Genomic DNA, 23,308 nt, shown 5'->3' with positions numbered 1-23,308 from the left:
TCCGTTAATAAATAATTAAAAGAAGGCTAAATATACAATGGGAAGCAAGAGAGTGGTGGTGGTGGTTCATGATACATCAAAAGAGGTAAATTGGACTGCTATTAGAGGGATTGTTCGTAATTTGAGTCTAAAGGCCGGAGATGAACTTATAGTACTTGGAGTTGTTCATCAATTTAATAACTCAACTACTACATCAGCTTTTTTGGGCATAGTAAAACTTTGTAAGTTTTCTATACAAAATTATAGCATTTTATTTATAAATAGTTCAGAATACAAAGTATCATGCATTTATACGACGTTTAGAAACGGATCACATAGCTGCAAACTTGGACCCATGTTTTGACCTATAGGTGACTTGACTTGAAGACAACTTAATTGTCGCTCTCAATTTTTCTTTTCGAGCGTGCATTTTATAGAAATACCAAAATAATTTAAGGATTCTTTATTTATTTTTTTAATATATACTAATATATTTGTTTCTTCAATTTGTTTATATTTTTGTAGTGGGACAAAGAAATAAAGTTGACCAAAAGCTAGTGGAAGAAGAGCTAGTTAAAAGGATGGAGGAGTATAATAAGAGTTTGGAGATGTTAGTTCTGTTGAAACAATGTGAAGTTGACAAGGTTATTCCCTAAACTCCCACTTCACATTTTGGTCACATAAATTTAGTGAGAATATAATGCAATTAAGTCAATAAAATATATGTGTATATTTTAATAATTTAAGCTTTTAAATAAGATGATTATTCATATTAAATTGATTATTATAATGTTTATGGTTTTTTATTTCTAAAAATATTAGCTAACAACAGAAATGATATAACAATCAAGACTCTATATCACATCACATGTTGATGCTCAAGAGCCTAAACAATACTCAGATCAAATAACTCAATCCATCATATATTTCTGAAGGATCCTTTAAAAATATATGATAATTTTTTAAAATACGCATATCAATTTATTTTAGACTAGATAATTTTTTAGGGGGATAAACAATTTTATTTATTAAAATACAAGTCAATTTCCAATTTTAAAATTTTTTAATTGTTTTTAATAGTTTTTTCTATTTAATAAAATTATTATTTACTTCCTTATAACTATATATAACACACGTCAAAAAAATCTTTACATTATTTGATAAAAAGATTCCATAAATTAGTTTAAACTAGAAATCAACATAATATTGATGGACTAAACTAATAAATAAGTTAGTCAATAATTAATCCAAACTTGGTTTGAGTTTGGATTTAGGTGTCAAAGTTCTCTCGCATCGAACTTGCCTAATGCGCAGATTGCCTCTCCTATATGATTTGCGAGTTATTTTGAATTCCTTTCTCGTGAAAAAAATAAAAAATAAGAAGAGGGCATTTAGAATGTTAAATAATGGAATTCATATTTGGAATTGTGAATTTTCATTGGTGTTGCAGGTCAAATTTCACATACAAGTTCAAGCTGGAAATTCAAGAAAGGTGGTTGCTGTTATAGCAATCAAAAGATTGGAACCCACTTGGATCATTCTAGATAGGTTAGTTACTAAATTTCATTATCTATTTTAATTACTTTTTGTTCATCAACAATATGTGTATAGGTAATGAAATTCCTGTATGCACTTTTATTGTTGTTATGAAATTCCTGTATGCACTTTTATTTTTGTTCATCAACAGGAGAATAATGTCCTATTGGTCTAATTCCTGCTTGGCTTGTCACCTAACGAACAAAAATATTAGGCGATTCTTCTCATTTGTTCTAAACCCTGGGGACAAAGTTATCAGGTGTGTGTGGAATTAGTCGAGGCTCCCAAATATCACGGTCATATAAAAGAAAAATAAATGATAATTAACGAATGGAATTGATGGAGTTTTAGTTAACCACTAGACTGAACATTTAACTTGTGGCAAGAGATGTCAATACTCGAAGGGTGGGTAAAATATATGAAAGATGTGAAAATGATCCATAATTGTTGAATCCTTGACACAAGCTATAACTTGGTTCTTTGTGTATGTATGTATATAGGGAAATGAAGAAAGAGAAGAGGTACTTCATGGAGAAGCTATCATGTGGAATATCAAAATTGAAAAGTGACAACTCCATAGAAGAAGTGAGAGGACCATTAAAGTTAATGGAGAACACTAAGGTCTCCCTTACTCGAAATACATTTTCGTATGATGAAATGATACCAGGAGAGGATGATGTATCAGAAGAACGTCCTTCTTCGCAGCTAAGTAAGCAATGTAGATATTCCCTTTGATCAAATAGGAGTTTTTGGTTCACATATGTTTGATGGTGCTATGTTGTCATTTGTTTTTTTATGATGAATTGTAGACTCGAAAGCTGTTACTCGAACGAGAACCTCATGCAAAGAACAGGCAAGTAGTATACCAGGAAAGCTCTATTCAGATTTTTGTGAGAACAAAGTAAAAAGATCTTCTTCAACTGAATTAGTAGATCCAAGCTCAAGCTCCTCTTTCCATAATTTGAAAACAAAAACTGGAAACTCACCATCCCACGTTTCCGATGAACATATCAAGGACAATGATCAATATTTGTATGGAGTGATATACGAGAAGTCTGAATGTTCCTTTTGTGGGAACAGAAGACCGAAAATGAGATTGCATAAGGAGTTCAGTCATAAGGAGCTTGAAGAAGCAACAAAAGGATTTGCCAATGAGAATTTTCTATCAGAAGGCGGATTTGGTTCTGTTTATAAAGGGTATTTAAAGAATGGACTAAGAGTTGCTGTCAAGCAGCATAACGATATGAGCCTTCAAGGCGATAAAGAATTCAAGTCCGAAGTTGAGGTTCTAAGCAAGGTTAGGCATCCAAATTTAGTCATGTTGTTAGGGTCTTGCTCTGAAGGTAGCCAAAAGTTGCTTGTCTATGAGTATGTTTGCTATGGTTCTCTCGACAAATTCTTATCAGGTTAGTCTATTTTTGACTATTAGTTTTAGAATGGGCAGATTGGACTATATTTGGACGGGTTAAAACAGAATGCAGCCTAAATTAAACTAGAATGCTCACTCGTACGTAATTGTGTTATTCTTGTGCAGGGGATATAAGAATGTGTCTCAATTGGGAGAAGAGGCTAAAAATAGCTTTGGGTGCTGCCAGAGGCTTAGAATATCTTCATAAACACAACATCATTCACCGAGATATTAGACCTAACAATATCCTCATCACACATGATCATGAATCACTGGTACGTTCAATGTTGTCCACCGAGCTGCCCTCTTTTAGTTTGGTTCAAGCAAATTAAGGTGAAATGTACTGGTGTCTAACTATATGCAACATGGATGACTTAGTTAGGAGACTTTGGACTGGCAAAAGCGGCGTATGATGAATCACAACATTCTTCTGGTAACAACGTGGTTGGTACTTTTGGATATATGGCACCAGAATATGCAGCAAGTGGGAAGTTCTCGACTAAAACAGATGTTTATGCTTTTGGAGTTGTGCTGCTGCAGCTTATCACTGGACTCAAGAACACAGACAACTGTCTTGAAGATAAAAGTCTTGTTGAATGGGTAAAAATTGAAAACATCATTTCACCATATAACACAACATGCTTATTTTGTTCTACGAAACAACTGGTTATGAAATTAAACGTCATAGCATTAGTTGCTAATGATAACTTGTACTACCTTTCAACTGCAGGCAATGCCTCTTCTGGAGCAAAAGAATTATCCACGTCTAATTGATAAAAGTATTGTCGATTCCCATGATTTCCATCAGCTATTTTGGATGGTTGAGTTGGCAGCAAAATGTCTCGAAAAGGATCCTGATAAGAGGAATACCATGGAATGGGTAAGTTTTGCTTGTAATATCGAACTAAAATGACTAGTATATATATCCATCATTTATTTTCTGTTACAACCGCGACATTGAATTTCATCATAATTTTGTTATTGTTGTCGTTCTTAGCCTATTGATTTTTGATACGTATCTGCTTAAATCAGGTGGTTAAGATCTTGAGTGATATAATGGAAGGAAATGCTGATACTTGTATAGACTTCAACCCGAAAAGCAATGATGAAGATGATAAAATTGTTGGATCTTCTTCATTTTCGACAGACAGAACATGTTCAGCAAAAAGATGGAGTCCTTCATCATCCAATAGTACTCATGAAGAATGTGAAAGTAGGAAGATTCCTCTCAAACACAAAGGGGCAACTCCAAACAAAAGCAAACTACTTTATAAAGAGATGATTCATTGAGTAGTTCGTTTCCAGGATTTAAATTCAATTTATAAAGTTGTCTATCAGAAACAACCTCTCTACGTCTACAGGTAGGAGTAATGTACATATATAAGTGACCTATGTTGTTTGTTGAGTTCAATCTATAAGGTTCTTAACAGTGGACTCGTTCTGTTACTAAAATTATGGGTTATTTGTTGCATTTTGAGTAAATTTCTACGTATAAATTTATATTTCGTGTTAAAAGTATGGGTTCAAATGAACTGATGTTGTAACTTGCAAAGCTACAACAGCCTTTGGTTTATGATTTTGTGGACGTTGTCTGATGAAATATTTATGTGACATATAAACCACTTTAAGATTTTGCTATTATTTTTTTTTTTTGCTCAATAATTGTAAGTTAATATATTTCAAACAATCAAACCATGAAATATGAAAGAATTTATCATGAAAATATAACAAAAGTTAACAAAATTAATTAGGCAAACTAAAATTTCAATGCTATCATCATACTTCTTTTGCTTTAAAACACATTATTATGATGTCATATATGGGCCAAAACAAAAGAGTTAACAATCAAAGTAATGGGGGTGTAAAGACTGAAGCAGAATTATGATTTTCATTAAAAAGGTTTAAAATGTGAAAAATACACGCACTAAAAAATCGAAAAGATTAACATTTATTACATATATATAAAATATAATTTTAATCACATATAAGCAATGTTGAATTGATTTGATTGATTTTGAACTTCAGATTGAATGATTAATCTTTTGAATTATATTAGTCATTAAATTGAATGAAAATAATTATGATAACCTAACGTAACAAATATTTTGATTCCAAGGAGCTCATATACGTAAAAAAAATATTTTGTAAAAAAAATAATCAATCAAAAACTTGATAACATACCAAACACACCCTATTAGAAATGTAATTTTATTGAACTCCTAAAAAACGTACTCCTAAATAAAGGAATATATATTATATATAAACAACAACAATAATAACAACGTAACCAATGAAATACTTGAGGTAGGGGCGTGCATTCGGTTTTATACTATTCGGTTTGAATTTTCAATTTTTGATTTTGAAGAAATGTAACCCAATTCAAATCAAAATAAATTTGGTTTGGTTTGGTTTTCTCTTTTTGATTTGGATTTTTTCAGCTTGGTTAATCAGTTATGCCAATAAATAGAAACATAACAAAAGTATTTGCAATCTAAAAAATTTAATATATATATAAATATAAATAAATTTCTTAAATATACTTTTAAATATAAATCACAAGTAAAATGTAAAACACAATACTTAAAAGTATATAATTTATAGATGTCCAAACATAAGAAAATAAATTAAATCATAATGAAAATAACTAAAAAGGGAGAAAAGTGGTTAACTAAATCATAATGAAAATAACTAAAAAGGGACAAAAGTGGTTAACTCCAACATAATATATATAATTGATATACTTTAAAGTATTGTGTTTTACATTTTACTTGTGATTTATATTTAAAAGTATATTGAAGAAATTCAATTTTTATAACCAAACAAAGTAAATTATAAATCCAAAACCAAAGCAAGAATCCTAAAAACCAATCGAAATCAGAATTCGATTTGATTTGATTTGATTTTTTACTTTAATTAAAATAGTGCACATCCCTAATATGAGGAGAATAGAGTGTATGTAGAACTTATATATTTCATCATTTTTTTTTTGTAATTTACTTATGAAAGAAAAAATGTGTAATATTCTTATTGTTTTTTTTTATGTATATGAGTTTGTCTTTGACATTTCTTTATAAAATTGAAGATATCACCGTTTCTTTTTTTTTAAGGACAAAATAATGAATTTTGAAGCTTTATTTATACATAGTAAATTCAATGATCGAAATTTTTTTAATGTCAGTTATGCTAACTATTTTCGTTTTAAATGAGTTGTTATCACTTTTAAATGAATTGCTTCTTTTATATTTACCTATGATTAATAACGGAATAACCATACCAAACCGATTAAATTGATTTGATTTTAATTTTAACTAACAATTGATCAAAACCGACTTATGAACACCAAGATAGACTATTTCTAAAAGACCTCCGAAAATACGATATATATAAAAAAGAAAGTGAAAGAAAGAGAAAAAAAAAAGTATAAAAGAAAGGTTTAAAGGAGACAAATAGGGGAATTTAGAAGAGTTTTCCCGCCCAAAAAATCAAAAGGCAAAATCTCCCAAAATCTCAATACATTTATAACGCCAAAATCTTTAAATTTAAAAGATACATCGCCATATTCTCCTCTCTGATTTCTAGGGTTTCGTTTGAAAAATCGACAATGTCGATTACTGATACTGTTTCCTCTCCGCTCTCTCTTTCTAAGTCGGCCACTACTACTTGTAGCTCTCTACTTCAAGAATTGCAGGTATTCTTCTGTTTCATCGTTTTGTTTGTTCGAATGTCTCTATGAAAAAGATTCTTGGTCTTTCTTTTTTTTGGTAATCAAGATTGTGTTTTAAGGAGATACAATAGAGAAATACACTCAATTGGATTAGTTTCTTGAGTTTGTTTATTCCAATCAAGATGTGGGGGTGTTGTGTTTTTTTTTTTTTTTTAACTGTGTGTTTATAGATATGAATTAAATATCAAATTGGCTTGTTGTTTTGTTTTCTTGTACACACGTACATCACTTACACATAGAAACACCTGCATAGGACCCAAGATTTGTGGTAAATAAGAGTTGTATACGATAAGCATGAACTTTGGCTGTTCAGATTCTTGTTTTTAGTTGTTCTGGAGGTGGTTATTGGGAAACATGATAGAAAATTTTAAAATTGATCATAAGGGGGTGTGGGATTAGTGGTATATGATTGAATATGCCAATAATCAGTCTCTTCTTTCTAAGTCAGCCACTACTACTTGTGGCTCTCTACTTCAAGAATAGCAGGTATTCTTCTGTTTATCATTTTGTTTGTTCGGATGTGTCTTTGAAAATGATTCTTGGTCTTTCTTTTTGGGTACCCAGTGGTTTTTGGGAATCACTATTGTGTTTTAAGGAGATATAATATAAATATATTAAGTTGTATTAGTTTCTTAAGTTTGTTTATTCAATAAAAATTTTGGGGTTTTGTCGTTTCCCTTCTTTCTTCCCTTTTTATCTGTGTCTTTATAGTAAGAGTATGAATTAAATGTCAAATTGGGTTGTTGATGTTGTTGTTCTGTCCTTTTCTTCTTTTCTCTTTCTGGTACTCATGTACATCACACATACATACAAGTATGTGCATAAGACCCAAAAATTTGTGGTAGATAAGAGTTGCATGCTATAATCTTGAACTTTGGGTGTTCAGATTCTTGTTTTTAATTGTTGTGGAGGTGGTTACTGGGAAACATGATAGAAATCTTTGGAATTGATCATAAGGGGGTGTCACTTTAGTGGCATATGATTGAATATGACAATAATCAGTATCTTCTTTTTATACTTGAATGGAATGGAGAAGAATTGATTATGAATGAGCGTTCTGAAAGTAGGATTCTCTTGATTGTTGGTGGGAGAATTGGATGTTTCAATAGTTTGCTTAATGTATTTGACATATTTAGGTTGAATTGTTATATTCATTACGGAGGCTCTAGTTTGGCATTTCAAGTATTTATGTCAGTAGATTTGTTTTTCATGTATCTCTGTATTCTTGTTTCTATATGATTCATTAATGTATCTGAGTATGTCTGAATTTTTTTATAGCTACTAACATTTGACAAAGTGAAAGTACATCATCTGAACCGGGGATACCTTGCAAACTGTTTTCATTCATCAGGGCACAAATAACATTGACTTCTGGAAATGAGAAATTTGAGATATGATAGCTTTTAGCTTCAAAACTTAGTAGAGATTGTAAATGCTATTGATGGGCCTATGGATGTGGCTTAAATTGCTTAATGTTATTTTAATTATGCGTTGGTATTAGACATGCCTCTATCGCATGATCATTTCCATTCATAATCTGGTGTTTACTATTTTTTTTTTTGAGAATTGGTTACTATTGTACTTGTTTTCTTTCAGCATTTGTGTTGATTCTGGACATGAATGTTAAGTTTGTTCAATGTTTGTATAGCTGCTTCTTATCTTGTCTTGTTTTCACTTTGGAAGTTATGGTTGAACTCCCTTGTATGTTTTATCCAAAGGTGGTTCAGCTGCATGATAAGTTTTCTGCTTGATTGTTGCCAGAATATACATTTTATAGTTGCCCATGACACTGTTAGCAACAATGATTTGCTGCTTGTACAATTTCCTTTTTCATTTAATTTAGCTTCTTTTTTGGCCATTATTGGAATAGACTTATTTTGTTTTTCTGGCTTACACATTTGATATATAATTGCAAAGTGCAAATCATGTAGTTTAATCACTTCCCTTGAGGTTTTTAGCTGTAAAATATTAGAAAGTTTCTTTCTGAATAAAAGAAGGTGAAGAGGTGTTTCCTTTTTCTTAAACTGAGTCTGTTGCAATGTACTCATTAATATTTGTATTGTGGTCCCATGACCTTACTCAATGGATTCCTGAAAAGAGTTTAGCATTTATTCAAGAAATTTGCTTGGTCTGCTAAGGGAACTATCTTTTGAAGTCTATGTTTCCTTAATTTGGAGACTGATGCATTTTTCTCCTACTTGCCCTCTTGTGTTGGTATGATCAGCTGCATCTTCACTTACACTTTCGAGTTTGTAGGTAGAATCTATTTAAATAACCTGTCTTTTTTTTCTCGTTTTTCTGAAGGAAATATGGGATGAGATTGGGGAGAGTGACAGCGAGAGGGACAAAAAGCTTCTTCAAGTTGAGCAGGAATGCCTCGACATTTACCGTAGAAATGTAGATAAAGAGAGAAAATACAAAGCTGAGCTGCATCTGTCATTAGCTGAGGCTGATGCAGAAATTTCCAAACTTGTATCTGCCCTTGGAGAACAAGTTTCTTTGCCATTGGTTTGTCCTATGTTTCTGTGGAATCCTTTAACTTCTCCATCATTCAGTTTTTTCTTTTGACTAATTAACTCTTTTCTTATTTTTCAGTCTGGAAAGATGAAAGGTACCCTGAAGCAGAAATTGGCTGTTATTGATCCCGTGTTAAAAGACATAAGGACAAAGAAACATGAAAGGATTAAGGACTTCTTGAATATAGAAACACAGATAGCAGCAATTTGTGCAGAAATAGCAGGAAATGACACAGTAATTAGTCCCACAGATACTCAAGTAAGTGAACAAGACTTGACCGTTAAGAGATTGGGAGAACTGAAGTCACATCTTCAGGAACTTCAGTCTGAAAAGGTTAGTGAGCTGATTTTTCTGCCTCTAATTTTTTCTGGAATATAACAAATTACATATCATTTCAATTCAATCTGTTAACTTTTGTCCTTTTCTGCAGAACCTGCGTTTGCTACGAGTCAATAGCTATATGAGCGCAATTCATGAGCTTACAGTAGTTATGTCACTTGATTTCAAGAATATAATAGCTAATATCAATCCAAGCTTGGCGAATCATTTGAATGTACAATCAAAGAGCATAAGCAATGAAACACTTGCTAGCTTGACAAGTGAAGTCAATTCACTGAAGCAATTGAAACAGCAGCGGCTAGACAGGGTGAGGAATCATTTTCCCAGTCTCTCCATGTTTTGCATTTCAAATTTAGTGGAATAGTCTCTCTAAAATAAATAGGGACCAAAGTGCTCGCAAGTTTTTTATTTGTTTTGAGTAGACTTGCATGGATGCATATCATATCAGTGCGCCTAGTGAGGCAATCTTCTTGTTTTTACCACCTATGTATTATAGCTTACAAGTACCGTTTTGTATCAGTTTATGGCCACATAACATTTTGAAACTCATATTGCTGCCAGTCGTTTTTTGCTTTAACTGAATGAAATGATCAAGAAATTATTACTTGTTTAAAAATTTTAACAACTAGAAATTTAGGTGGGTAAAAATGATTTGAGAGTTGTTCGGAATGTTATTTGCTTTTGTGGTTATTTTCTGCTTTAGACTTACCCTATCAGAAAACACTCGCTACATACGATTCCTATATTATTATTTATTGCATTATAACCAATATATTATAACCCCTTGATAATTATTTAAATATTACTTTATAAAAAATTATGTTGATTCTTTTTACATTTTTTTTATTGGTGCAGCTTCAAGATCTTGGAAGCTCTCTAATAGAACTTTGGAACCTCATGGACATGCCAATGGAGGAACAACTGAGGTTTAACCATGTTACTTCCTTAGTTTCTTCCTCTATTGATGAGATAACTAGACAAGGATCCCTTGCCATTCACATTGTTGAGCAGGTAAATTGAGTAATTATTGAGTCTTTGGGGATGTGAGAAAAAATCTGCAAAGATATTCTACTTGGTTTCATCTAAACCAAACTACTTTCTCTACTACCATATCTTACCACTTCTCATTTCTATTCTGGTAGGCTGAAGTGGAAGTTGAGCGTTTAAATGCTCTAAAGACCAGTAAGCTGAGAGAATTGATATTTAAGAGACAAAATGAGCTCGAGGAAATCTATAGGAATGTTCATATGGATGTAGATAGCGAGACTGCACGCCAGATTTTAATCCAGCTTATGGAGTCTGGTACATTCAGTTTACTTTATCTCATTTCTCTTCTGTGGCTTTGATGTGATTTAACTGTTTGTTCTTAAAACAAGAGTTAATTCTGTTGAACAGTTTTTCTTAAATGATTCCTATTTCCAATTTCATTGTTTTGTTTCCAACTTATCGTTTGTTCCATTGTTGTGTGCTGGGTTTTAAGTGAAAAAGCTGTTAAATCCATTTCTGATCTTTTAGCTGCACTGTGCATGTTTTTTTGGTAGAGGCAAGTGTACAGTGCTGATTCTTAAAAGTAATGGTTGGTTCGGATTTACTTTCATATGCTAAAGGAAAGAGCTGCCCTATTTCGGTCTCTCCATCTTTAGATTGTATTTGACTGGGTATTAGCTCTTGACTTCTGACTTGGAAAAGAAGTGTATGAAATCCTTATGTTGGAGATGATATAGTCCTTGATGGCATGTTCTGGTCTTGTGTGTTTTTTCTTATGAATTGTCAACTCAAAGAAACGTTTGTTGGCCACAACTTGAATTCAGCAATCAACATCTCCATTAGAAATGGAGGAAACATTCAAACTAGTGGGGTCTGTTGACACCTAGAGAAAATGTTCTTCTAGATTGTGAACCAAGTGCATGTAAATTGAATGTAATGGTAAGAAAGGAGAGACTAGCGTATGAGTGTATGATCTATTTTCATCTTAAACTGTTAATAATCTACTGCATGAAGTTGACTAAACTACATGAATTTTAAGATGACTTTAGATAGGCATTTCAAATAACAACACTAGCCATCACAACCATGTGAAAGGAACTAGTACCTGATGTATACAAATTAAAATATAGTTAAAAATTGTTGCTTGTCTCAAGATGACTTAGTATGAGACCTGGTGGACAAATTCCCATAGATGTAATAGTAGTGATAGATGAAATAAAATATACCCAGTGATGGATGAAGAATGGAGTGATCAATAACCCTTTTCAATTGTAAGTTTCTTTCATTCTTTAGCCATTTAATTACTAGAAACTGTTTGAACAACCTGGATGTAACCTGTTGAATCATCCCACACTAGATGAGAAGATTAAAGGCTTCAAAAAACTATTTCCAGAACTTCTGGGCTTCTAAATGAGTGCTCAACTGCAACAAGAAAAGGGATAAAGCATTAGCGAATGGTGAATGGGAGGAAACCTTACCTCTTAGATGGCCTAAGCAAGTCATTAAACTATTGAATGGATCCTCCTAATTCTATTTGTGTAAGGCTGAGTAGTGGATAGATGAAACGCACAGTTCAAGTAAGTTAAGCTTTCTGCATTAAAGCAATTCTACTAGACACCACTACATTGACCCAGTGCTTAGGCTGTGACTTCTTCTCTTTGCAGCCTCTATTCCCATCCTCACAGGAAGATATGAATTCCTCCCTCAATTTTGCTCTCCTCTGTTTTCTTTATGAATGCTCATTATACCTCTAGTTTTGGCTGAGTTGTGCATTCATTCTCAGTTTTTGTTGAACACAGTATCCTGTTCTTTGGAGCAGGAATGCAAATGTTTCCAGGCCTCTTGCATCTTAGCGTATCTATAGTTATCATCAGTAGAATTGAAAGATAGACTTCATTAATATTAGGTTGATGTTCTCTTATACAATCTTTTATTATAATCCAATACAGGCAGTGATCTCTCTAATTTGCTTTCAAGCATGGATGATCAGGTGGTGAAAGCCAAAGAGCAGGCTTCAAGCAGGAAAGAAGTATTAGATAAAGTGGAGAAGTGGAAACATGCTTCTCAAGAGGAAAGTTGGCTTGATGAGTATGAAAAGGTATACATCTACATAAATACAGGTGTTTACTTGTGAGTTATACTCAGTTATGAATCATATGTAGCATATGTGCATAACTAATCAATCAGTCTACTTATTCATTTCCATTGCTAAAAGTTGGCCACAATGGAAATTGGATGTGTCCCACATATTGTTTGAGGTGCTCTCTGTGATACCCCCAGTAAACTGATCCTTTCTCATCTTTTTTATGCTGGTATAAAATATGAAGCATAAGTGCAGTCCAGCAAAATTTGGTGATGACTTGATTTGCTCATCCATGCTTTTTGTATTATTTTCTTCACCTAGTTTTAGTTCAGGCTTCTTGAGGAAACAAAAAAAAGGATGAAATGGTTGAGTACCTGATAGTAGTTTAGATGCATAACATATCTGATGCTGCATAAGATATAGTTTGCAACTTGAGTTTCCCACTAAATCATTATTCACTTTTTTTAACAGGATGATAATCGTTATAGTGCTGGGAAAGGTGTTCACATCAATTTGAAACGTGCAGAGAAAGCACGGATTTTGGTCAGCAAAATACCATGTGAGCTTGTACTCATTTATCTCCTTTGATCTACACCTCTTCCCTCATCCTCCCCTGATAGACCAGTTTTAGTAGCTTCATGATGCACTACTGTTTCTTTTTCAAGGAGAATTATGCCTGATTGTGGATTTCTGTTAATTGCTATATGAAGAAGCTTCTTGTTTTTGGTCTTTATACCACCGCTTTCCCTCCTTCAAATTTCATCTTTCTTCTGGTTACAAACATACTAGTTTACCTATTTCTCTTTGAAATCTTGGTCATCTACTCTGAAAAGTGGAAACTAATATTCGATTTTGAAAATTCTATGGCCTATTTGTTTGGCTGAACAAGTTTTGGTACTTGAAATTGTTTGGTACCAGTCAGGTCTATTAATTTGGTTCTCTTTTTATTTTGTTACTTGTGTATTACATAACTTTCATTGATCAGTTAAGCCTAAAAAGGTGCTCGTGGTCAATATCTGATGTGCTAATTTTTGGACATACTAATAGTATTAGGTTCTACATCAATGTATTTTCGGCACATTCTAATCCGTGGTGTGTTTGAATATTATATGTCAGCAATTATCATATAGTGACTGAAGTCTGAACCTATAATGCAGCTCTTGTTGAAAACTTGACTGCCAAGATAAAGGCCTGGGAGAAAGAAAGAGGAATGCCATTTTTATATCACAAAGTGAGTTCAATGTTGTTTTTTATTTAAGATGAAATTGTTGTGGTACTGCACCTTCACAGACCAGAACTTTTTTGTGTCTAGGCCCCTCTATTGCATACTCTGGAAGAGTATATCATCTCGCGACAGGAAAAACAAGAAGAGAAACGTAGATCTCGGGTATTACTTTTTATCTCTTGTCTGATACTTATTTCTGAATCTTTTGTTCAGATGTTAACGAGGAACTGCTCTTAATTGAGCAATGATCTGGTAATTGATCTTCTGTTGGACCTTGGTTGGCTGTTTTGTGTTATGATTGAAGTGATGATATGTTACACTAACTATCTATTTTGTATGCATGCCTGATACTGAATATGACTGTGTTTGATGCTTCAACCATACATACCATAGTCAATATGTATTAAGATTTGGAGACTGATGTTTATGTCTCAGGAACAAAAGCGGCTCCAAGATCAATTTGCTGCAGAACAGGAAACAATCTATGGTTCAAAGTCTGCCAAAAAACCTCTGGGTAATGCTAATACAGTGCCCGGAACTCCAAATAGTCGACGTATGTCTACACCTTCAGGTCGTTATGGTGCGTCCATAGGGAAGGAAAAGAGAGGGAGCGGTCATGTAATACCCATAAACTACGTAAGCCTTGCAAAGGATGATCAGAAATGTGGATGACTTTAAGACTGTAACTGTGACTTGTAGAAAGGTATACATATCTGCTGATCTTGCACAAGCTAAACCCACTGATCCTCTGAGGTAGTATAGCATATATTAGAAAATAATGGGCATGAAACTGCACATATCATCCTCTTCAACATTTTTAGTATGTCTGGTAATATTTGCCCCAAGAGCCAAACCGTTTTCTACTTTAATAGCAAATGCTTGCCTTTTTCCATGCTTTGGCTATTGTATAATTTGTGGTTGCTATTGTTCTTGCTTCTGCATCACGTTTTTTCACCAATGTATTTGGTATTACATACTTGTTTTTCTGTATTCTTTACTTGAGCGTCCATTGATAAATACCTTTCTACCTTCATAAGTTAGGGATAAGGTTGACTATCATTCCATGAAATCCAATGTCTTTAACCAACCAGAAACAAATTGTTTTCATGAAGCTCTAGCTGATATTAAAATAAAAATAGTACAAAAGAAATTGGACTTGAGGCACAAAGTTGAAAATATTTTGACGTTATCACATACTGTAACAACAAAAAGGAAAGCAAAATAAAAAAGAAAAACTCTTGCTGGGGAGGGTTTCCCTGTTTCTTTTTTTACATGTCGACTGCAATTCGTTTATACAACTCAGCTGGTAATCTGGGAGTGGCAACGGCCTGTAATGGAGTCCTCATGTAGGTAACAAGCCCTGGGTTCTCACCCATATCAATCTCCTCTGGGCTCAATCCATTAGAAGGAGTCCAACGAAAATGGTGCAATAGATGGCCCAACATAGAGGTCACCAAGTTGATACCTAATTGTGCCCCTGGACACACTCTTCTACCAGCACCAAATGGGAGTAGCCTATAATCATGACCCTTCATGTCCACGTCTTCCTCAAGGAACCTCTCCGGTCTGAACTCCAATGGGTTATTCCACACCTTGAGGTCGCGAGCAACAGCCCAGACATTCACATGCACGTTGGAGCCCTTTGGAATGTCGTAGCCACCGATCTTGACGTTGGCGTTGGCTCTATGTGGGAGCATTAGAGGAGTTGGAGGGTGTAGCCTTAGCGCTTCCTTGGCCACGCATTGCAGGTATGGGAGGTTGGGGAAGTCTGTTTCGTTCATTACTCGCTCGTACCCAATCACTTGGTCGAGTTCTTCTTGGGCCTTCTGCTGCACTCTTGGGTTCTTGATCACCTCAGCCATTGCCCATTCAACAGAGATTGCAGTTGTGTCCATTCCTGCTGTGATCATGTCCTGTAATTTCAGCGAAATCAGTTCAAAAGCTCATCACAATTATAGGTGTTCATTTTAGCTCTTTTATGAGTATCAGATAGACTCAGTGTTGTCGAATCTCAGTGGATTCTAGCAGCAATCATTCCATCTCCTTTTGTGAGGAAAGTTTATACTACTAATTTGCTTACCCAAAGTAAACCAATGAGAGTGTCTTCACTTAGGTCATATTTCTGTTGGAGGGTCAACAATGCATCAAAAAAGTGCTGCTTGGCGGCTCCTCCACTCTTCTGGCGAGCAAGGGTGTGCTCCTCCATAATAGCTCGGGTGAGACGGTCTCTACGTTCCCCGTGCTTAGAAAAAGCATCCTCATCAAGAGGGAACATCCAGCGAAGCCATGGGATGTGTTCGGCCATGGCAAGGGATGCTCCAAGCTTCAACCCGTTGGCAACAATCGCCTTGAACTCATTTCCTTGTTCATCAATTACACCTTCGAAGTTTTCAAACCTCTTCCCAAATGCAAGCCTTGTAATGTTGTTGAAGGCCACTGCTCCAAGGTACTTCTTCACTAGCAGACTCTTCCCTAGGTTATCTACACAATTACCATATTCTTACATTTAACACCTATATGGTTCAAGATTGTACATTCGAAAGTTTCACAGTACTAGTGACTAGTAGATTCAAACCAAACAAACATCATTTTCTCTAAAATTATTGAAACTGATCAGGAATATATGAAAACTTTTTCCCATTAAATAGCAGTTACAACAACATATAATCGATAAGTGGGGACTGGGGAGCTATAATAGCGGGTCTTATTCAAAGTTTGGTCTACCATTACCAACTCACCAACCACACCAGCTATTTAAAGTGGTGCTTATAACTATTTATTTTTCTTATGTTAGTATTATTATTTGGAAAATGGTAGTAGGTTGATATTAGTCAACTCACCATTTTATTGAAGGCCATTCCCAACAACTCCATGGACCCAAAATGAAAAAGAAAACCACCAAACTTCAACCAAATTTATCAACCTTTTACTAGAAAAAGACTATTTGCTTATCTACATGACTACACTTCCATTGCTATAAATAACCTTTTCAAGTATGATAGATATTAACATGGTTAAGTCTTTCCTAAACTTCATATCTCGTCAAACTACGTCACATAAATTGGGAATAAGAAAATAGCAATTAAAGATCGATAAAAAAAAAAAGAAATTGAAAGCACACAAATGCACAAATTATTAGTTTCGGCCCGGAAATATTGATAGTCTTGAAAATAAGAGTCTACTTAACTAACTAAACTTAGATATATCCTCAATACACTCTCGATATGTCACATGACATAACAAATGGTCTGAAACTCATGTAAGAGCACTCATACTAATGGTTTGAAACTCTCGTAGGAGTATGATTTTCTATAATAAAAATTGAGAGAAGTTTTAGAAAACAAACCTAAACTTAACGAGAATTTAGGAGGATTTTGGATGTAATTCACTAATGTTGATATTTAGGTTCAGTATACAACTAGTAATTTGCGTTTATTAGTTTAAGTAGTGTTTTAAATACTTGTCTCATCAAAAAACAACTAATTACCAATTGAAAATACATTTAAACAATAAAAAAAAAACAGAAATTCAAATTGTCAGTAAAAAAAACTTACCAGGACTACTGCAATCTCTGTAAATGGACTCCACCATGGCAGTGACTTCATCTTCTCGAATAGGTCTAAGGGATTCAAGCCTTTTGGCCGTAAAAAGCTCAATCGTACAAACCTTTCTAACCTTAACATAATGAGGTCCATAATCAGCCCATATCAGATCTTGTCCATCTCTGCTAAACTTCGCCGCCGATCTGCTCCTATGCCGATCAGCCAACTGCTGGTCCTTTTCTTTCAGAACTTCCTTCGCTAACTCCGAGCTGGAAACGACGACGTTTAAAGTCGACCCGAACCAAACCGAAATTACAGGTCCGTAGGTTTCTGCCCACTCGTAAAAGCATCGGAATCTAACGGGCTTAATCTGGTAAAGGTTTCCGACTACCGGCCATGGAGTTGGGCCGGGCGGGAGCTTGAATCGGAGACGGTAGTAGAGATGATAAAGTACGTATGTGAAAATGAAAGCTAGAGGAATTGCAACAGGTAAAGGAATGGGAATAGCCATTGTTAGGATATTGAAGAGAAAGAAGGATAGTAAGGATTTTATATAAAAGGGGAGGGAAAAGGTAGGTGAGGGGTATTTTAGTCTTTTAAAATATGGTAGTTGGTGTTTTTGGTGAAGAATATTTAGATTTAAAAAATGGAAACATGAAGATTGAGAGATTTTTAAATATGAAAAAGAGAATTTTGATTGGTGAGGGAATGTATAGTCAATGGGTAAAAGTATTAAGGAAACATAACTTATTATTTAGACTATGAATTTACCTTTAAATATTTATAATTGTAGTTTACACATAGCTCGATCATTTATACGATATATATATTGTCGAGTTAAAATTTAGATATTAAGAAGAAGAAAAAGGAATTATAATGTATTTGTCTAGTGAATTTATCAATTATTCATTCTATAATAGTAAAATAAATTTGTTGTTTAATTTCTAAATATGAATTAGACGATTCATATTAGAACTATCGCTCCTGCACTTTTGTGATCTAATTTATTTTATGTCAAATAAATGACGATATTCCTTTATTTTTCAGGAGTTTTACTTGTAAAAATTCAAACTTCGCAACAATATGTTGGAGTTGTTTATTTCGTGTTTTAGGAGGGGTAATCCTTTTTGTTCATATTTTATCTCGTTAAAGTGACTATTTTTCAATTACATGGCAAAAAAAGCTACCCACGTATGCCCTTTTTACCAACTTCATTGGAAGGTCAACATTATGCTTAAGAATTCATTTTGCCCATGGTTGAAACACTTTCCTGCAAAAACATTGGCGCCTACAGAACAGTTGCTGATAAAAAAAAGTATGAATGAAGATGGGAAGATAATGGCCCATAGAAACAAAATGTGGTTGGTAAAATGGACCCACTTGAAGACTGAAGTAGTAGGTTATGATGTTTGTTGATTAAAAAAAAATAAATGTGTAGATAATGAAAGGTTACAATTTTATGCTTCAGAGTCAAGTCTTTGTTATTGTTGATCATTGAGCTAACTCATTTAAGGATTCATAATTGATTTTCGATACAGATAATTGTTCTCTTTGAATAGTAGTATTACAAAAGCTTACTGAAATATGTATACTAGGTCATCTACAAATAAAAATATACAAGCAAGCAAAATGATTTGTCCTAAGAGATGTTAGAACTTGAACTTGAAGTGTCCTGAGGGGCTTCAGATTGGACTTCAACTTGTGGAGCAGGAGCTTCTGGAGCAGAGCTTTCAACTTCTGGTGTAATTGCTACTTCTTCGGTTTCTGGTGCAGTTGGTGCTTCGGTTATTGAAGCTTGGACTATTTCCGCTGGCTTAAGCTTGTTGATATAGTAGCTAAGGGATGGTCCCCTGTACTCCACTGTTTGTATCGGAGGAGGTGAGTTCTTCCCAACTTGAAGGAGAATCGATGAAGCAGCTGCAACAGAGATTAAGGCTATCCCAGCTGAAATAGCTTTGGTGTTCTCTGCTCCATCAGATGAGGTGCCTGCAGTACCAGAGCTTATAGCACTTTCTGCTACATAAACTGCAGGCTGTTACAAAATTAAGCAACATCAATAACACTGATAACAATAACAGCATCCATACAGGTCGTCAAAGAGGAATATTTTCTCTTAAGAACTGCCAAAAGAGAATGATGATTCAGTGTGAATTGCCAAGATATATATACTTTCACCCATCATATATTGTACCAAACTTGTTAGTAATTCTGAAGAATTTTAGACAGAATCCTAGGCACATTGATCCTAAACTAAGTGAGAGGCCATGGGGCAGGGAAAAATCGAGTTAATCAAGAGAAGCAACACAGTTTGTCTTGTAAAAGCATAAGACAAGTGATTGGTATTTTATGATTCATCGTGTTACTCCTTTTTGGAACCCTGATATCTCTAGAATATGAGGTCCATTTCTATCATGGTATCAGAGGCAGATCCTTCCCAATTCGTTGTGTACCTGCTATGATAGTTTTCGTGCTAAAAGCTACTGCATGTCATAATATGAAACTTCCTTTGCTCCATACCACCAGAACAATGTAGTTTCAAAAGAACTTGCGTCTTCGCAGAACATAGAAGTACTAACCTCAACAGAGTATATATTTGTCTGCCCAGCAGTATCCTTCTCAACATACCCTGTCCAGCCACGCGGCTTACGAGGTGGAAATGTACCAACCACTTTGGTGTTGTCCATGGCTACCCATTCCATGCTCACCTTCCCAACCTGTTTCCAATATAAAAGATGAATCACAATATTTTCCAGTGTGAACTACCATCTTGCTGGATGGTATGACATGCAATATTGACCTACTAATGTTTGTTAAAAAGCTATCAAGTAAAGGCTGAAGAACAAACTCAAAATTACCACAAAGAGTGTATAAGCATAGTTTGCAATTCTGTTTTATGAGCGAAAAATAACAATTACATGCTTTCGCATCACACACTCTTATTATCATGATTAACTCTCCTTCCACGGAAAGAAAAGATAAAATGTTGCAATCATGTAATGAACGCAACCTGACATACAATGTATCACAAAGATGCATAACTCATGAAAGAATTTACACCAAATTTGTGCCTTCCTCACAAACTCTTCAAGAGAAAATACAAAAGCTTCATTGTCCACAACCTGCCTACAGCAAGCCATATCAACTGGTCTCTTAGACTCTTACACCAATACATTTTCTCCCCAAAAGAATTTCAATTTGTGCTGGTCTTTTCCCAACTCATAGCAAAATATTTCCTCACTAGACATGAAAAAGTGTTCCACATGCCTCTATATTTATAAACAAATACAACTCTAATGTGCAGCTTTTCCAGAATTAACTCGTCAACCTTATACATTCTAAGTGAAATCAAACTGCTGACATCTTTACTAGTTGCAGCAGTATACACAAATATATCATTATCATCCACAAATGCTAGAGCACAGTATTCACACTCTTTAGGCAGCAACTTTTACAGTCTCCGGAAACATAAGTTGGCATACTTAAAGCTTATGGGTTCAGAATTCTAGTTCATTCAGGCAACTTGATTCTAAATTACCAATTTGTATTTATTCAATCGATTTCTTAAGACATACAGAGTTTGGACAAAGCTACTTGGTTTATCCAAACCTATAACCTGCATAATAGCTCCGGCCTGGCCTATAATTAGAGCAAAATCAGCCATAATTATTATCCAAGATCGTTTTCGAGAGTTGGCTATGTAACCAAAACAATTCCCAAAGCTCTAAAAAGGGAAAACTTTTCAGATTCTACTACTCATTTCCTTTTTTCTACATCTGTCAACAAATATGATTCGAAAAACACAAATTCAACAGTAGTTATATAAATTGAAGAAAAGCAAAGAGGAAATTAGACCTCCTTGTCTGGGGCACATTCTTCAGCATTGCAATCAGAATCGTCAGTTGAAGCCCGAACTCTGAATCGGACGAGACTGTGTCTTTGCCTCAATTTTGAGTCCTTTTGGTATGTGGAAAAGCTCAATCGTCCAGTAGACGATGAAGCTATGGTGCAGCTGTTTGCTGATAAAGCAGCACAAGCCATTATCTTACAAATTTGCTTGTAGCCCAACTATGTTGGTGTCTTTTAGGTAGTATATTGAAGTGATGAAGAAGCAGAACCACTAGTAGAAATCTGATGCTTCTTCGATTGGCTGTGTTTGAGCCTCCAAAATCCTCTTATGGTTTAGTTTTTGTGGTTTGATTTGAATGCACGTTGAGTGGTTTATGCGTCTCAGATTTCATTTCTCTTTTAAATTGACAATTATACCCCTTATTGTCATTTTGCGTCATTCCCACACAGGTTTTTTTGTCCATTTTTTATTTATGTTTGACTTGATACACACCGTGGAAAAATGAACAAAAGAAAGAAATAACAACGAATGGTTTGCTAGATGATTGCATATTTATAGCCTATGGACTGAATCACGAAATCTAAGATTTTAAGACAATGAATTTTAAATTTATAATTAAATTTGAAATAAATTTATTAAATTTCATTAAATCCGTAATGTTTATATATTATAAATATGTTCCTGAGGTAAAATGTCTTAATTTGAATCGAAGTGCATGTGACAAATTAAAACACCAAAGTAGAGCAATTATAGGTAGATAGACTAATTATATGTCAAATAAATCCATCTCAACCACCTAACGGGCAATTCAATTGCATGGTTGAGTCACAGTTCGAGTTTTTTAACGTATGTTTTAAGATATGAGTTTCTAACCTATAATATTAAATTATTATAGTATATTCTATTTGATATAAAAGACATTTGATCCCGTAATATTTGGATTAGTTTATGATAAAAAAATAATAATTAAGAAACTCATCCAGCATAACGAGGAGCTATAAAAAAGTTTAGATATAAATACAAAAACACTTCCGCTCTAATTTTAAAATAGGCACCTTCTCGGGCCACCACCGTCGCCGCTGATTGGCTTCGTCAACTCATATATGAAAGTAGTATTGTTTTAACTTTGTTCTCATTCTTTAATATATATATATATATATAAGATGTATAATAACATATGGAATTGGTAGGTTAAAAGATGAAATCAACGCTATAAAAAAATTCTCTCATTTGTTTTAGCCTTGTTGGATAGAATTATTTGATAATAAATATTTTTTTCGTTTCACAAAAAATAATCTAGTTTGACTTGATACGGAATTTAAGAAAATAAAAAAGATTTTTGATTAAATTAAAATTATATCAAATATATAAAATTATCGTATAATCTCGGAGAATTTTATAGAACTAATTCATGAGATGCACACCACCAACTCCAAAGACTACGGTCACAGAAAAAAGAAAATCCATTCACACTTTTGTTCGGTCCCAGATTTTCCTCCTCTTCTTCAGCTAATTAGCCCAATTCCCAACGTGGACCTGGATCTCATTTTCAAACTCACTGTAGACTCTGTAATCTCTAATGCACATGATGAACATAGCAATTTATTTATTTGGTTCTGACAACATCTACTCACTGGCCCAACCTCATTTATTTCTTCCCCTAATTTTCTTCTTCTTCCATTAATTTGCACTACACACTTCCACAAAAGAAAATGTCTATATCAAATTTACCTGCAGATTCTGCATTTAGCCTCAAATACGGCATCGCCATTGCCGTCGCCATTTTGATTCTCATTTCCATCATCATGTTCGCCTCCTACGCTTGTCTTCGTGTCAAATTAGCCGGAGATTTGACGCCACCGTCGTCTTCTTCAAATGAGACTAGTAATAATAATTACAACATCTATGGCTACTTCTTCGGATTGGATCGGCCGGTTATAGAGTCGTTCCCCAAAGTAGTGTTGGGTGAAAGTAAGAGATTGCCTAGTTCAATTAGTGATACGAATACATGCGCAATATGCTTGTGTGAATATTGTGTGAAGGATTCCGTTCGTTGTATGCCGGAGTGTAATCACTGTTTTCACGCCGATTGTGTTGACGAATGGTTGCAGAAGAGTGGGA

The 23,308-nt window shown here is 34.2% G+C and overlaps 4 protein-coding genes across 5 annotated transcripts; 2 read left to right on the top strand and 2 right to left on the bottom strand.

Moving 5' to 3' along the window:
• The first annotated feature begins 510 nt into the window (after window positions 1-510).
• LOC101250640 (probable serine/threonine-protein kinase PBL7) lies at window positions 511-4,423 on the top strand. Of its 2 annotated transcripts, XM_069292127.1 has the most exons (8): window positions 511-623; window positions 1,430-1,527; window positions 2,016-2,224; window positions 2,325-2,921; window positions 3,050-3,198; window positions 3,302-3,523; window positions 3,654-3,803; window positions 3,956-4,423. In XM_069292127.1, exons 1-8 carry the CDS (start codon window positions 561-563, stop codon window positions 4,211-4,213), a joined length of 1,746 nt encoding a protein of 581 aa, XP_069148228.1. In that variant the 5' UTR covers window positions 511-560; the 3' UTR covers window positions 4,214-4,423. The 2 variants fall into 2 exon arrangements, with proteins under 2 accessions (XP_069148228.1, XP_019068833.1); XM_019213288.2 differs by lacking the exon at window positions 511-623 and having other exon boundaries at window positions 1,205-1,527.
• A 1,989-nt stretch (window positions 4,424-6,412) lies between these two features.
• On the top strand, window positions 6,413-14,795 carry LOC101250350 (65-kDa microtubule-associated protein 5). Its single transcript, XM_010329108.4, has 11 exons — window positions 6,413-6,611; window positions 8,952-9,155; window positions 9,243-9,497; window positions 9,595-9,810; window positions 10,359-10,514; window positions 10,646-10,805; window positions 12,440-12,588; window positions 13,045-13,132; window positions 13,731-13,804; window positions 13,886-13,960; window positions 14,234-14,795. Exons 1-11 carry the CDS (start codon window positions 6,525-6,527, stop codon window positions 14,468-14,470), a joined length of 1,701 nt encoding a protein of 566 aa, XP_010327410.1. The 5' UTR covers window positions 6,413-6,524; the 3' UTR covers window positions 14,471-14,795.
• A 101-nt stretch (window positions 14,796-14,896) lies between these two features.
• LOC101246092 (p-coumaroyl quinate/shikimate 3'-hydroxylase) lies at window positions 14,897-18,034 on the bottom strand. Its single transcript, XM_004229998.5, has 3 exons — window positions 17,353-18,034; window positions 15,879-16,279; window positions 14,897-15,711 (listed from the first exon to the last, which is right to left on the bottom strand). The coding sequence occupies exons 1-3, from the start codon at window positions 17,849-17,851 to the stop codon at window positions 15,067-15,069; spliced, it is 1,545 nt and encodes a 514-aa protein (XP_004230046.1). The 5' UTR covers window positions 17,852-18,034; the 3' UTR covers window positions 14,897-15,066.
• A 769-nt stretch (window positions 18,035-18,803) lies between these two features.
• On the bottom strand, window positions 18,804-21,515 carry LOC543930 (PSII-associated proline-rich protein). The gene is made up of 3 exons (NM_001247595.2): window positions 21,193-21,515; window positions 19,917-20,054; window positions 18,804-19,372 (listed from the first exon to the last, which is right to left on the bottom strand). Exons 1-3 carry the CDS (start codon window positions 21,376-21,378, stop codon window positions 18,980-18,982), a joined length of 717 nt encoding a protein of 238 aa, NP_001234524.1. The 5' UTR covers window positions 21,379-21,515; the 3' UTR covers window positions 18,804-18,979.
• Between the last annotated feature and the right edge of the window lie 1,793 nt (window positions 21,516-23,308).

This window comes from Solanum lycopersicum, chromosome 1 (genome assembly GCF_036512215.1).
Source record: "Solanum lycopersicum chromosome 1, SLM_r2.1".
Lineage (NCBI taxonomy): Eukaryota > Viridiplantae > Streptophyta > Magnoliopsida > Solanales > Solanaceae > Solanum > Solanum lycopersicum.
Note: the sequence above shows the minus strand (reverse complement) of the source record. Positions and strands in the feature narration are given on the sequence as shown.